The 14,562-nt window shown below is 41.6% G+C and overlaps 1 protein-coding gene across 2 annotated transcripts in view; it reads left to right on the top strand.

Moving 5' to 3' along the window:
* Window positions 1–12,771, top strand: part of LOC146821011 (uncharacterized) — a 640,227-nt gene extending 627,456 nt beyond the window's left edge. For both annotated transcript variants that reach the window (XM_085611945.1, XM_085611944.1), the window contains exon 7: window positions 6,350–12,771. In XM_085611945.1, coding sequence (XP_085468071.1) covers window positions 6,350–7,401 — 1,052 coding nt within the window. In that variant the 3' untranslated portion in view covers window positions 7,402–12,771. The remainder of the gene's footprint in view (window positions 1–6,349) is intronic.
* Window positions 12,772–14,562: the final 1,791 nt, after the last annotated feature.

Here is a 14,562-nt window from a genome sequence, read left to right as displayed (position 1 = left end):
TCCTAAAAGACCTTCCCAGAACCCTCTGTTTTCAGGATGATATACTCATATATGGGAAGGACCAGGAGGAACATAATTCCTACTCTCAGAATGGTGCTATCCAATTTGGAAAAGGCGGGCCTCACTCTCAAAAAGGACAAATGTCGCATTCGAGTGGGATCCGTTGAATACCTTGGGCACACCATTTCTGAGGAGTGTTTCAGACCCAAAATAGACCTGGTAGAGGCCATTCGCGACACAGCTGCCCCTACCTGTGTTCAAGAGCTCAAGTCATTTTTGGGTCTGTCCGAATTCTATGCCAAATTTGTGAGAAATGATGCTTCCATAGTTGAACCCCTGCGGGGTTTACTCAAATCCAGAACTCCCTTTGTATGGTCTGACGACTGTCGCAATGCCGTTGAGACTGTAAAAGGATGTATCATTTATGCCCCATCCCTGGGGAGATTCGACCCCACGAAACCCACTATTCTTTGCACTGATGCCAGTAACAAAGGCCTAGGAGCCAGCTTCACCCAAGTTGATGACGGTGAAGAACAGATCATCGCGTTTGCCTCTCGTGCCCTTAAGGGCGCAGAATGTAAGTACTCCGTAGTGGAAAGAGAGGCACTTGCCTGCTATTGGGCAACATTTTTGGTTTTTCCTGTGGGGTATTCCATTTACTGTAAAGACTGACCATAAACCTCTAATGTTTGCATTTACTATAAAAGGGTCAAATAGCACCACCCCCAGAATAGCCAGATGGATCCTGGGGCTTGAAGGGTACAATTTCAGTGTTAAATATGTGCCAGGTTCACACAACATTGTTGCTGATTTCTTATCCCGTTCACCACCAATGAGTGAATGCAATACTGCTTCAGATGATTGTGATGATGTCATACTCCAACTTCAATGTTTGAACAAGGAAGAATGGGACTGTGCTGTGCAAGATGATACTGAAATGTGGTCAATCAAAGAGTTAATCAGAAATGGTTGGCCTGCTACTAAAAGTGTTGTTCCGGCAAACCTATGTAAGTACTGGGACATAAGGCTAGAGTTGAATATTCAAGAAGGTATTGTTTGCTGTGGGTAAAAGGTGGTTCCTCCTGAGAATCTAAGGGAGAGAATTGTAGAACTTGCTCACGAGGGTCACTTGGGGCGTAGCCTCACCAAGAACAAAATTCGCTTGGACAACTGGTGGCCAGGCATGGATGCAATGACTGAGAATGTTGTGAAGAACTGTTTAGATTGTAGCCGCAGTGATAAGATTCATCATACTCGCAAACCACCACTGTCACCAGTGGAGGTTCCAGACAGGCCGTGGACCAAATTGGCCCTTGACATAATTGGTCCTTTGAACATGAAAAGTTTAAATGAACGTTTCATTCTGGTATTGGTGGACTACCACACTCGTTGGGTGGTGTATAAAGGTGTACATCAGATTGACACTAAAGTACTCACACAATTCTTGGAAGGAGTCTTTTATGATGAGGGTATACCAGACACATTGGTCACTGACAATGGGGTTCAATTCACGTCCGAAAACATGAAAGAGTTTCTGGCATACAGGGGCATCAACCATCACAAGACAGCATTGTATTGTCCCCGTGCTAATGGGCTTGTAGAGCGGATCAACTGTATGGTCAAAGAATGCCTTCAGAGAGCAGAAGTTATGGGGACACCGGCCAACACTGCTTTAATGGAGACTATTTGGGCTTATTGCTCCACTCCCAATAGCGTAACAGGGATTTCCCCTTTCACCTCTCTCAAAGAGAGGGTCCCTAAAACAAGACTGTCTCCTCCAGGGTTAAAAAGGAACGACACATGCGTGGTCAACCGCAACGAAATTTCAAGAAGGTTGAACAACACCAAACCAAATATAAAGACAGGTATGACCATACAAAGCACGTCAAATCCCACTTGTTCAAAGAAGGAGAATGGGTCCGTGTGGACCTGCCCAAACCACGCAGAAGAGAAGCGTCTAGGTTCTCAGAGCCTTACAGAATATCCAAAGTAGGGAAAAATGTGGTCCAACTAGAAAATGGACAAACCTGGAGCATGGACAGAATCATTCACCACAATCAAGGGGGTGACGCTGACCTCAGCTCTGACCCGGGAAGAGTATCAGTTTCTCCCATACCCAGGAGATCCTTGAGAACCAAGTCTGCCCCTGTGTGGGTCAAGGATTATAGTGTAAAGTCAAAATGTATGAATATCTCTGTACTTTCTGGTTCCCTCCCTGCCCTCTCTCTCTCTCTCTCCCTCTCTCTCTCGCTCTCCTCCACTTTTCCCCTCTTTCTCGTCTTTCCTTTTCTCCCTATGCAAGGAGGTGTGTTGTAATCTCCTCTTTATGGTACATTCCGGACCCCCCTCCCCTCCCTGTCCCAGTTGGTACGGTCCTGTCCTCTGTGTGCCAACATTCCACAGTGCACTCCAGCTGTCTGGAAACTGTGGTGGTGAGAAGACTAATAAAGAAGAGTTCCATGCTTACCTGCACTTTGTCTTCATTCTAACACATATGTAATAAGATCATATGGTATGCAAACATGATATATGCTATTATTGTCACTGTTGATTCTCTTGGTTCTACTCTGGACTCCTTTTGTCGGACTCGCAGAATGGAACTCCTCAGAACTGGAATGATGCGCAAAGTGTTCCACCTCCTGACCTCCCCAACTCCATAGATAGAAATATACACAGAGTAGTGAAGTGGTCAAGCGAGGGATAGGGGTATGGGATTGGAACTGCAGGGAATAGAATCTGTGGAGAAACAAAGCAAAGAAATGAATAAAGCACAGAGATAATTCTTCTCTCAGCATGTCTCGCTAAGAATCCATAAATACCTTAGAAACTTAGCACGTTCTTTTAAAAGACAGAATTTCTGAGATAAACCATCTATGTATTTCTCCCTGCATGAACCTATTAAAAAAAATAAAAAACAAAAGTAGATGACGTGTTTTTGTACTGTACTAATCTACCAAAGTGAAATCACACAACATACATACCCCTTCACAAGCAAGAAAGAAACAAAGTTTGAGTGGGTAACTTCTTGATTTCAAAAGTCATGTCCTGTAGTTATACTCCTTAAGCACTGTCATACGTTGTAAAAAGCAATCAAGCAAAATTTCAATTGTCCGTGCTCGCTAGCACGTCTTCACATTGAACGCCAATTCACAATAAGGTAGAAGTTTGTTAAAGAAAAGATTGTAAGCGACAGGATTAATTTGTTTCAGCACAGTGTAAGGACTAATGAACCTGGGGTGAAAAATGCTGCGTACTCGAAAACTTTTTTAGTGGATAGCCACACCTTCTCCCCTGGTTGGTACTGGGGTCCATCCCTACGATGCTTATCTGCCCATATTTTATACTGTTGTTTAGCATGATTCAGGTGAACTTGAACCTTTTTATGAATACTTTAGATTTTCTTTATGCGATTCTTCACTTTTGGTTGATCATCAAGATCGCTAGGCAGGGTTATCGGAAGAATTTTTGCATGGAACCCATGATTTGCAAAAAAAGGTGATACTCCTATGGAAGTGTGCCAAGCGCTGTTATAGGCCAATTCTGCCAACCATAGCAAAGAGACCCAGGATTCCTCAGCTTCTTTGGCATAGCAACGCAAGTACTTCTTTAGAGTCTGATTTAGCCTTTCTGTCTGGCCATCTGTTTGCGGATGGAAGCTGGTGGATAATGCCGGAGTAACTTGTAAAGCCTTGCACCACATCCGCCAAAAACGTGCAATGAACTGAGGTCCTCGGTCTGTAACTAGGACATTCGGTAAACCATGTAGGTGTACCACGTTTTTGAGCAACAGCTGTGCGATCTGGCCTGCTGTAGGTAAGTTTGTACATGGAATGGAAATGCCCAAACTTGGTAAGGCTATTCACCACTACCAGAATGGCTGTGTTGCCTTGATCGTTAGGTAAGCCTGTGCTGATGTTCTGCCATGGATGAGTTGGGGGAGGCATAGGCATTCATTTTCCTTTTGCTTTTGATGGTTCTCCCTTGGATCTGACATAGACCCCATAAGCTACTACCCAAATCTTAACATCTTTCATTAGGGTTTTCCACCAGAAACGTCGTTGTAACAACCGCATAGTTTTCATAATATCCTGATGTCCAGCACAGGCAGAACTGTGACGCCAATCGAATGCTTTACGTTGTATTGGTTTTGAAGAAAGATATAGCTTGTTATTAAAAAAAGGGCAACCCCTGTTTTATGCTTCGCTGCTCATGTAATCCAACCCACTGATCCCAGGATTCTTATGGGTGAAACTTCTTTACTTCTTCCAGGAAATTTTCATCAGTCACTGCAGACAATACTCTTGTATGAGCTATAATAGCTTTGCTATGTACTTTCTTTTTAATGCTGTCCGTGCCTTGTCTGGATAATGTGTCAGCCTTTCTATTTTCAACTCCTGGCCAGAAGGTTATGACAAAGTCATATTCTGCAAAGAAAAGCATCCACCCCATCTGTGGCTGTGACAACTGTCTAGCCGTTTCCATGTATTGGAGGTTTCTGTGATCGATATATACTGTTACTTGATTCGGCGACCCCCATAGATACTGCCTCCATTCCTGAAAGGCCTTTTGGATGGCTAGTAACTCCTTTTCTGCAATGGTGTAGTTTAGTTCTGCAGCATTCAGTTTTTGGACATATAGGCCACCATGTGTAATTGTCCTGTTTGTTTGCTTCTTTTGGAAAGCACCGCACCTATAGCCACATCAGATGCATCTGCTTCTACTATAAAGGGGAGTTCGGTTTGTGGGTATTTTAGAAGAGGAGCTGTAGTAAACGCCTTTTTTAGGAGTAGAAATACTTCCATTGCATTGCTGGTCCACACAGAGGGTTCCCTTTTTCTTAATAGTCTTGTAATAGGGGCCATTACATAGGAACAGTGCGTTGTGTTGTACGGACCAATAATGGATTGATGTTGGAGGCTGTGAAGGAGGACAGATGTCATAGTTGATTCGGTTTCAGGGGATCTACTGAGAAGGGAAATTAGAATATTAGGCTGTTGGGATATTTGAATAATGTATAAAATCGTGATAAAGAACTAGTCTATGGAACTGCATGTGAGGCCTACCTGAGAATGATGTTAGAGCAACTTGGGAAATCGGAGTAAATTAATTGGTGGCATGTAATAAGTGTGTAGCTGCATTCCATTTCCTTATAAGGGGATTGTAGCTCTAGCGCTTGTCTTCAGGCCTGGTGCTTTTTTTCAAAATTCTCCCTTTTACTGTTTGTTTTTAGCTAATACAGCTGAAGGACAGACCTGTTTCTACTTGATGCGGTTAAAAGGCAACACCACTATGTAGCAGAACATACAGTGTTTTCTCTTTCACCAGCCTATTCTTCTTATGTATTATGTGTTCTTCAGTCACAGAGGCACAGCGAAAATTGAAGCTCCAACCCCACAAAACCCAAGTGATTGCTCACTTTTGGTAACTCACTTCTATTAAGTTTCTGCACTTTCCATGTGTGAGTAAAGTTGATTTAAAAGTAATACAGAGGTGATAGTTGCTCTTTGCATTATATTATATTTGCACTATAAATGTTTGGGTGATGTTGATAAAAAAAAAAAAAGCAGTACTTAGTTACCAGTTGCTACCCATTGCAATATTTGCACTTTAAATGACTTTCTGAAGTCGATTAGAGTAACATGCAGTTTCTGGGTGACACACTTGTAGGTCTCCTGGACGCAGAGGTTATATTAAAGTATGGTGGGACATGATGGCACAAAACTCACCAGGTGCGGCACTTCTTCCCTGGCATCCATGAGCACCAATGTAAGGACTTACTTCCTGCCCAGTGAAACACCAATCCAACCTATCCTGGAGCTGCACTCATGCTGTTAACCCAGCGCTCATTTTGAGGCAGGGGGGCCTGTGCCAGCAATCCCTCTGCTGTTTCACAGCCATGGGATTGCTGGGTCTACAGTGCGCATGTCAGACTGGCCGTCCCAAGACAGCCCATCAATCCGACATGCACACTGGCAGGGACAGCTGTCATCCTGCAATCACAGGATTCAGCCCTACCCAGCTTGCGCAAGCTGGTGCAAAATAAAATAGCATGGCAATAAAATGGCATTGCCATGCTGTTTTATTTATTTGTGTGTGCCTGCTGTGCTCGCAGCAGGTGGGGCGATGCTCCTCCGCTCTTTAGGATGAGCCCCCCTTGTTAACCAGGCAGCTAGCGTAGTAGAGAGAAGGCTGAGGGGGCCTTTTCTTAACATGCAGTTTGGAATTTCAGTATTTTATATACATGCTAGATTCGCTATTGCGGGCAAAAAATCTTAATCTGCTATCACAAAAATGTACACTATTTAATGGTACTCTTGTTTAATATATTTATTTTCTTTCAATCCAACAGGGACAAGAAACAAAAATAAACATTGGAAGCTGGATCTTGAAAAATGTACTGAAAAACTGCCATCACAAATAAAAAATCAGCAAAAATTGGAAGCACATGTTTTGCAGTGTTCTGAATCAGAAGAAAACAGCAAAAGAGTGAATGAATATCTTGACAACGGGCTAGATCTACGTATTCATTATAGAACTGATGCCATCAAATCAATAAACTCCACAGAACAACAGAGGCAAAATAAAGTAAAGAAAATGGATGCAGCACACCACAGTGTGAAAAACTATAGCCCCAGGCAGCCGCGCGTTATTCATCAGAGCGCTCACAGTGGAGATACAATGTGCACATGTAGAGATTGCTGTAGAGGTTTCAGCCACAACTCCTTTCTCCGTCCTCATCAGCGGACACACACTGGCGAGAAATGCACATTTGATTACTACGGACACAGCCCTGAGGCCTTCCTTTCATACATGCAGCAGGCTATCAAGCAAGAGCTTATTTGCAAGTGGATAGAGCCAGAACAGATTTCCAACCCTAAAAAAACGTGTGACATAACCTTCAACACCATGCATGAACTAGTCCGCCATGTCAATTTGGAACATGTGGGGGGACCTGAACATTCCAATCATGTATGCTTCTGGGAAGAGTGTCTGAGAGAGGGGAAGCCTTTTAAAGGCAAATACAAACTTGTAAATCACATTCGAGTGCACACGGGTGAAAAGCCCTTCCCTTGCCCGTTCCCCGGTTGCAGGAAAGTGTGTGCCAGATCAGAGAACCTTAAGATTCATAAAAGATTCCATACAGGTGAAAGGCCCTTCCAGTGTGAATTCCAGGGCTGTGACCGATGTTTTGCAAACAGCAGTGACCGCAAAAAACATATGAATGTGCATACTTCTGAAAAACCATATCTCTGCAAGATATGTGATAAGTGCTACAATCATCCAAGTTCTCTCAGAAAACATTTGAAGGTGCATGAGTTGTCCATGCAGATAGCTGAAAGTCAGTTTGGCTTTCAGCTCTTTAGTCCCCCAGTCAGATTTGAAAGTTCGCCAGACTCGTAGTAGCTCTGAGTGCTGCTGAGATCATTCATCATACATGAAGATCTAAAACTAGGATCACAGGGCATTATCTGAACATATCACTAGTCTGGTTTGGGATCAGTGGTTTCGATAACTCACTAAAATCAGAAAAATAAATTAAAAGTGTATTCTGAAAGAGGTAGACATTCTACCTGTAATACATGTATAAATAGCAATAGCCTGAGTTGACATCCCACATCCCTTCAAAGAACTATTTGACAAAAAATAGCATCCTCCTAACCTGTCAGTACTCAAGAATCCTTCCTGTCAGATCATGTATGTAAAACATTAAATCCAACTTTCAGATATTGAAAATAGTATGTCGCTTGGCTTACAGGAAGTAGTATACCATGCACCATAGCTATTCAATGTGAGATTTTCACTCCAAATGTAATTATTCTGGAAGGAATCATCACTTCTATTACACTTAATGCAAACCCTATGATAGCAATTATTACTCTAGCTTTGGTTAGAACATGAACTCTCAACTAAAGGCAATCACAGAAATATTTGATCTGCTTATATTGATGGCCATGACCGTGTAACCCGTGTGAAAAGCCTCTAGAGGAATATCGAAAATCAATCAATACATGGCTTTTCCAAGATATGTAAAGATTGATTTGGCCCCAAGAAGAGCAATAACGACCATGACAATTTTTTTTTTTTTACAAAACTATATAGGTTCTCGGCATCAATCGACTGTTTGACAGCATAATAAACGCATTTATAACATCTACCAACTCTTTCCAAAGTCCAGAATCATAAGGTACGCAGGCACAGATCTAAAGATTTAGAACCCCCATCACAAGAGAGAAAGACTCGCCCCCTGCTGCAGCTATCTCGGACAGATTTTCAAGTACTTGGCAGGGTAGCCTCTGGCTTTATAAACACTTTCTTCGGTCTGGGCACACCGGTCCATTCCCTTATACCACTCCTCAAGAGTGGGAGGGGCAGCACTTCTCCACTTCCTTGCGATGCCACGTTTTGCAACTAGCAGCCCAAATCCCACCAATATCTGTCCAGGAATACTCTGTCCACCATCCAGCAATCTATTATTACACTAAAGCAACCTTAGAACGTGGACATGATCCACCACTCCTATAGGCAATGATGAACCTTTGTCTTATACTGTGAAATATCTTGACACCCCACACAATATGCAAAATGAGCGCAGAACATCCCCACAGTGTCTGGGGCGGCCCGGAGGAGCGTCACCCCTCCTGCCAGCACCCTCCAAAACTTGAAAAATAAAACAGGTTTTATTATAGTTTTATGTTCCTTGTGCCAAGTCTTAGGGGCTGGGCCACAGTGAAGACAGGCACTGAGAGGAGCGGTATGTGCACTTCCTTCACTGCACATGAAAGTTTGGCCAGCAGTCTGAGGCTGGCCAAAACATAATGCACTGTGAAAGTACTCTCTAACCCAGCAACGCTGCTGGGTTGGAGAGAGCAGGCCCAGACTCCCAGTCTGTCCTGGTGAGCAAATCGAGGGCTCTCTAGCCAATTCTGAAGCTGCTCTCATGCGTGAGGAGAGGAGCAGACAAGCGCTTTACAAAATTGTACCCTTGGTATATGTCCTTTCATTAGTGCAGATTTACATCTTTCATGAATTACTAAGAATTTACAGAAGTAGGACAGAGCATGATACTCCTAGAAAATATTTGTGAACTGCATTTTAGCGTGAGAAAATATGTGTGTTGATTTTGCTTATGCGAAAATCTGTTGAACGTTTACAAGTTCACTTTCCCTTGAACCACTTTTTTCCCAACCCTGGAAGAAATTTGACTTTTACCTTGTAAGGAATACATTTCCTAGCTTACTCAGTAAGGTAAAAAAAATAGAGAAGAGCAGGTGAAAATCCCTAAAACATGCAAGTAAGTAGGTTTGCACAGACTCAAAAGGGCATTCCAATCCTGGAACTATTGCTTACTGGTACCTCTAGCCCCAGTATGTACATGTGAGGAAAGATGGCAACATATGTGAATTGCTAGCATTCAAATCCTTCTATTGTATGAGCTCTGGCATAATCAGAGAGGCTATTATCAGAGCTCTTATATAATGTGATTGCAGCCATAATTTGTCGCCGTACTACATAGCACAAAAAGGACAATTAAACTTTGTTACAGGATAAGTAGATTTATAAATCAAACTATCCAATGGACAAGTAGATATTTTGTTAAATGCCACACCAGTGCAGGAGGAAACCATGCCCATCTTCCATAGGCTGGAAGGATGACAATAAACTCTGTGCAAGTATTTAAATTGTATTGTTCTAAGACGAGTGGAGATGCCGAGGACAAGAAGTGCTATCTTTGCCTCTGTCCACTTGTCATTGATTAGGACGTCAATGTTCCCTCCCATTTTTTCTTTAAGACTCTGTAAGGGTAGTTAAGTATTAATGATCTATAAACCCCTTGTGATACCATTTCTTCCAATGTGCTCAATAGTTATCTTTGCCTTTAGGGAATGGAAATCAGGCGCCTCCATAAATGCATTTCCATGGCACTCCAATGCGTGCCTAAATTGAAGGTATCTAAAAATAGGGTAAAGGTTATGTTAATTGGTTGAAGTATTTGATATGGCTCTTCACCACACCTCACCAAGTGTTGATATGCCAATGGGGTCCTAGGGGTGGAATCCTTGCAGCCTGGCCAGCTGAACCAGGAATTTCCCTTTGCCATGGGGAATTCCGTCTCTGCTATTAATCTTCCCTACCATCCAATTCGCTTCACCGCAAGTTTCTAACATTAAGACAGGAACTTGGGGTAATGTTTGAGGGCCATGGAACACCATGTAACATATCATACAGATCAAATGGCTCAAGTATATCAAGGTCTAAATACACTACTGTATGTGTCCAACCTATCGCAAAAGAGCCAGTCATTCAAGCAAATCAGTTGGGAGGCCCAGTAGTAAAGTTGAAGATTTGACATCCTAAGTCCTCCATCAAAGTGGGCCTGCACATACTTAGCGAAGGATACCCTTGGTTCTCCCCCAGCCCACAGAAAACTTGTGAGCAGTGAATGTTTAGGTTGAAAAAACTGTAGAGATAGCAAATAGGTGTAGTTCTGTATAACATAAGGAATTGCAGCAGATCAATCATCTTGAAAAGGGTCATTTGACCCGTAATAGTAACTAGAAGCACGGTCCATTGAGAGATACGTGGTGGAGTGACTAAGTAGAGGAGTTATATTAAGTGTTCATACTTAACCTAGCATCACATGAAATCATCAGGCTTAAATACTTGAAGTGTGTTGATGCGATTTTTAGCTGCGGAATGTGAGTGATATGGGGCCCCTCCTACTATTTACATGTATATTGATTTCCCCCAGTCCACTTTAAGGCCCGATGCATATACAAAGACCTGCAGCATATGGAATTTTTAGGGAACTGAGCAATCAGGGTGCTGCAAAAAAAAGGAGCAGGTCATCGGCATGGCTCAAGATCCTGTCCTCAGATCCTTCTGAATATAGAAAAGACCACAAACCAGGATTCCATATGAATCTTTCCACCAAGTGCTCTATCACTAGCGCAAGTAATAGGGTTGAAGTGGACATCCGTGATGTGTGCCACAACAAATAGTAAATCTGGGCTGATAATCACCATCCACCTGCTCCTGCACACATGAGGAGAAGTATAACATCTTGACATAGCCTAGAAAACGCTGGCCAAAGGCCATCTTATGAAACACTTTGTTCATTGGCAAATGTACCGTATCAAAGGTTTTTTCAAAATCAATCCGTAATATTGCTGCCTCTACGTCTAGGTTACCCCTTTGTTCCACAGCTACATGCAACCTTCTTAGGCAATATCTGGTGCTTCTGCCTGGCATTAAGCCATGTGCTCGTAGTGAATTAGTGTGCACATTTTCTCCTACAGTCTAGTGGCCAGTATTTTAGCTACAATCCTGGCCTCTTTTATGAGCGATATGGGCCTGTAAGATGGACAGGAGTCAGGAGTGCCACCTGGTTTGGAAGTAACCAAGATAGTGGCATCGTGCAGATCATATAACAGCGCCCCCTTATCCAACGTCTCCTCGTACATTGCCAGTAGGTATAATATTATCAGCCAGGCATACATCTTAAAAAAAGAATCAGTTGGGATTACATTAGGGCCAGTTGCCTTGCTGGAGGGCTTGTCTGTGATGGTTTATAGAATTTCTGCTGCAGAAATAGGCAAATTTAGTTCTGCTCTGTCTAGGGCCGAAATAGACCATATAGAAAGATTCTCTGTGATTGTGTCATCACACTCAATCGGCGGCGGGAAATGTGAATATAAAGCTTTCCAAAGGGTCTGTCAAAAACTTCAACAGTACCTGCTGCATCAGCAATATTCTGACTGTGTGATTCACAGACTATGGCCATTTTTCTTGTATGCATTCTTTGTTAGCCAGCCAAAAGAGTAGTTTGCCTACCATATTGTGCCATTTTATGCTGTGATAGCATTGATGCATATTTGGCTATGCATCGGAGCTTCCCCCTCAGTACCTCCCTGGTCGTTTCAAGTTGTCTTTGAGTGGGTTCCATGGGTTTGTTAGCCGCTGGTTATTATTATGTAGTGCTCAATTTCTTGCTCCCTCTCCTTTTCTTTATCCCTACTGTAAGCCATAGCTCGCTCTCTGTTTACCGTTTAAAAACTTACCATTATATTACTTGGACATAAAGGTTCTATAGTCAGTAGCATAGGCAATATAGGCTGCACCAGTATAGTATTCCCCTCATGTATTTAGATGTATAAAAATGCTCAAACTTGACGTGACCCCACTACTGAGAAGTCACATATAAAAGAAAACAACTTTCTTTCAATGTAAATGATAACATCAAGGAGCACCACAATCCGTACAATTCCACAGTAAAATACACTGCAATTATTTTCAATATATACAATTTCCATAAATCATGAAGACGGGAGTCTCGCAAGTTCTTGTGTTCTATTTTCTTCTTTATTTTCTTAATCAGGTGCAAGAATACATGCAACAGCCCAGCCAACACGTTTTGTCCAATGCGGACGTCATCAGAGCTGTAAAAACAATTAAATAAAGATTTTTTAATATTGAATCTAATATAGAAGATTAAAGACAAACTTTAATCCAGATAAAAATAGGATAGACATGGCAATGTTTGAAAATACATATTCTCATATCACTGGTATTACAAAATATCATACAGATCAGTATACAATCACGACCCCCTGCCTACATACAATCTAATGTCTTCATAGTGACTTATTCATGATGATGGTGTACCATTATTAAAGAAATTTCTTGTGTAAGTACACAATTTCATCTAAGAATCAGACTTCTAAAACTAGTCCATCAATATCTAACAAGTTTAATAAAGTTAATCTGAACTCAGAGAGTGGAGATTTATTTGATGAAATGCATTCTACAATACATATGTAAAAAAACGTATTCGCGGTTGCTGAAGCTACAATTAGTCAATTCTAGTTAAAAAATGTCCCTTCACAATTGTTGTTCTGAATGTAAGCCAATCATGAGTATCGGGTCACTCAAGCCCCAGCAAACAAAAGTATACATGGTAGCATTAAAAAAACATGATGACAAATAAAATCCAATGCTCACATGAAACAGATTCCAGAGCCCTAATAACGCAATGACAGTACATCGTTTGAACATACTGTACCAATAATGAACAATTCCAGTATTTCTCAATCACTTGTCTCGGTCAGCTCATTGCAAACAGGTAATGCAACCTAATACTGAAGTGTCCTTTTCAGTCCGACCTCATAATGCCAATCACAAAGCTTCATTCCCATCAGTAACCAATCCAGTGCTGAGTCCAATAGTACAAACGAATAAGAGGTTAAATTCAAGCGGCAATCCGACAAATCAAGTGAGGCGCATGTTGCAAATTTTCAAGACATAAGGAGAGACGTAACGGTGCACCAAGCAACGAGTACTCTCCACCACACATGGCATCAAGGAGATATCTGATCACTTAGATAAAAATATACACAGGTGGAGTAAAGCTATTCAGAGTCATTCCCAAAAAATAAAATTCTTTTTGCAAAAAATGTATATACAGACACTTTCATGTACACATAAGTCAGTATAGCCTTTTGAAACAAATAATTTGACTATAAAAAGAAATGTAACTAATTTTCTAAGTTCAGACACATATGCAATGTCCTGAGCCTGCTAATCTATTTCGCCTTATTTTACCTAAGCATGAGTACTTCGTCTCCACCCCTGGGAGCTTTTACTAGCCTTTGAATTCCATGGAAAACAAATTCCATCCCCTCCGGGTGGTTCGTAAGCACATGCTGAATCAGTGGAGATTTGTCATCTTTGTTTATGACCGCTCTTCTGTGTTCCTGTATTCTCAGTTTCAGTGTTCTTACAGTACTACCAATGTAGACTTTCCCACAATTATAGATCATGGCATAAATTACAAACGTACTATTGCAGCTTATAAATTGTAAATGTTACATTTAACTCCAATATTACAAACAATGCAACCACCACAGGTGTAGAAGCCTGTCGGTTGTGTTAAGCATGTTGTAGCTGTACGTGAGTTGGTCTCTGGTTTAAGATAGTTTCTCCTTATTTTATTTCTGAAAGTACACCCTCTCCTATATGTAATACGAGGTTTGTCAGAAATAACTGAGATTAGACCTGGGACTCCTTTCAACATGTCCCAATTCCTTTTTAGGATTTTAAAAATCTGGTGATGATGTCGGTTATAGGTCGTAACCAGTGCAATCCTATCTTGTGGTTATTTCTGGGTTTTTTTCTTCAGATTGTCAGACCGTTGAATTTTAACTATTCTTTTTTCTGCTTTCTCAACATAGGTTCAGGATAGGCACAATTCCTTAGCCTTTGTTTAAGATCAATGAGACTTTCCTTAAAGTCCTCTTCCATACTGCAATTCCTTCTCAATCTAATCATTTCTCCATATGGGATACCCAAGATGACAGACATGGGATGAGCACTATCCGCTCTCAGTATGCTATCTGTCGAGGTTTCCTTACTGAACAATTTGCTCTGAATCTTATTATATGAAATGTACAGTCGTACATCCCAAAAATCAATCTGATCTTTCCTATAGCAGTTAGTAAACCTCACATTCATGTTGTTGTTATTCAGATATTCCATGTAGTCAGTTAAACTTTCAGCACTGGATCT

The sequence above is a fragment of the Triturus cristatus genome, chromosome 6, assembly GCF_964204655.1.
Source record: "Triturus cristatus chromosome 6, aTriCri1.1, whole genome shotgun sequence".
NCBI classification, from domain to species: domain Eukaryota; kingdom Metazoa; phylum Chordata; class Amphibia; order Caudata; family Salamandridae; genus Triturus; species Triturus cristatus.
Note: the sequence above shows the minus strand (reverse complement) of the source record. Positions and strands in the feature narration are given on the sequence as shown.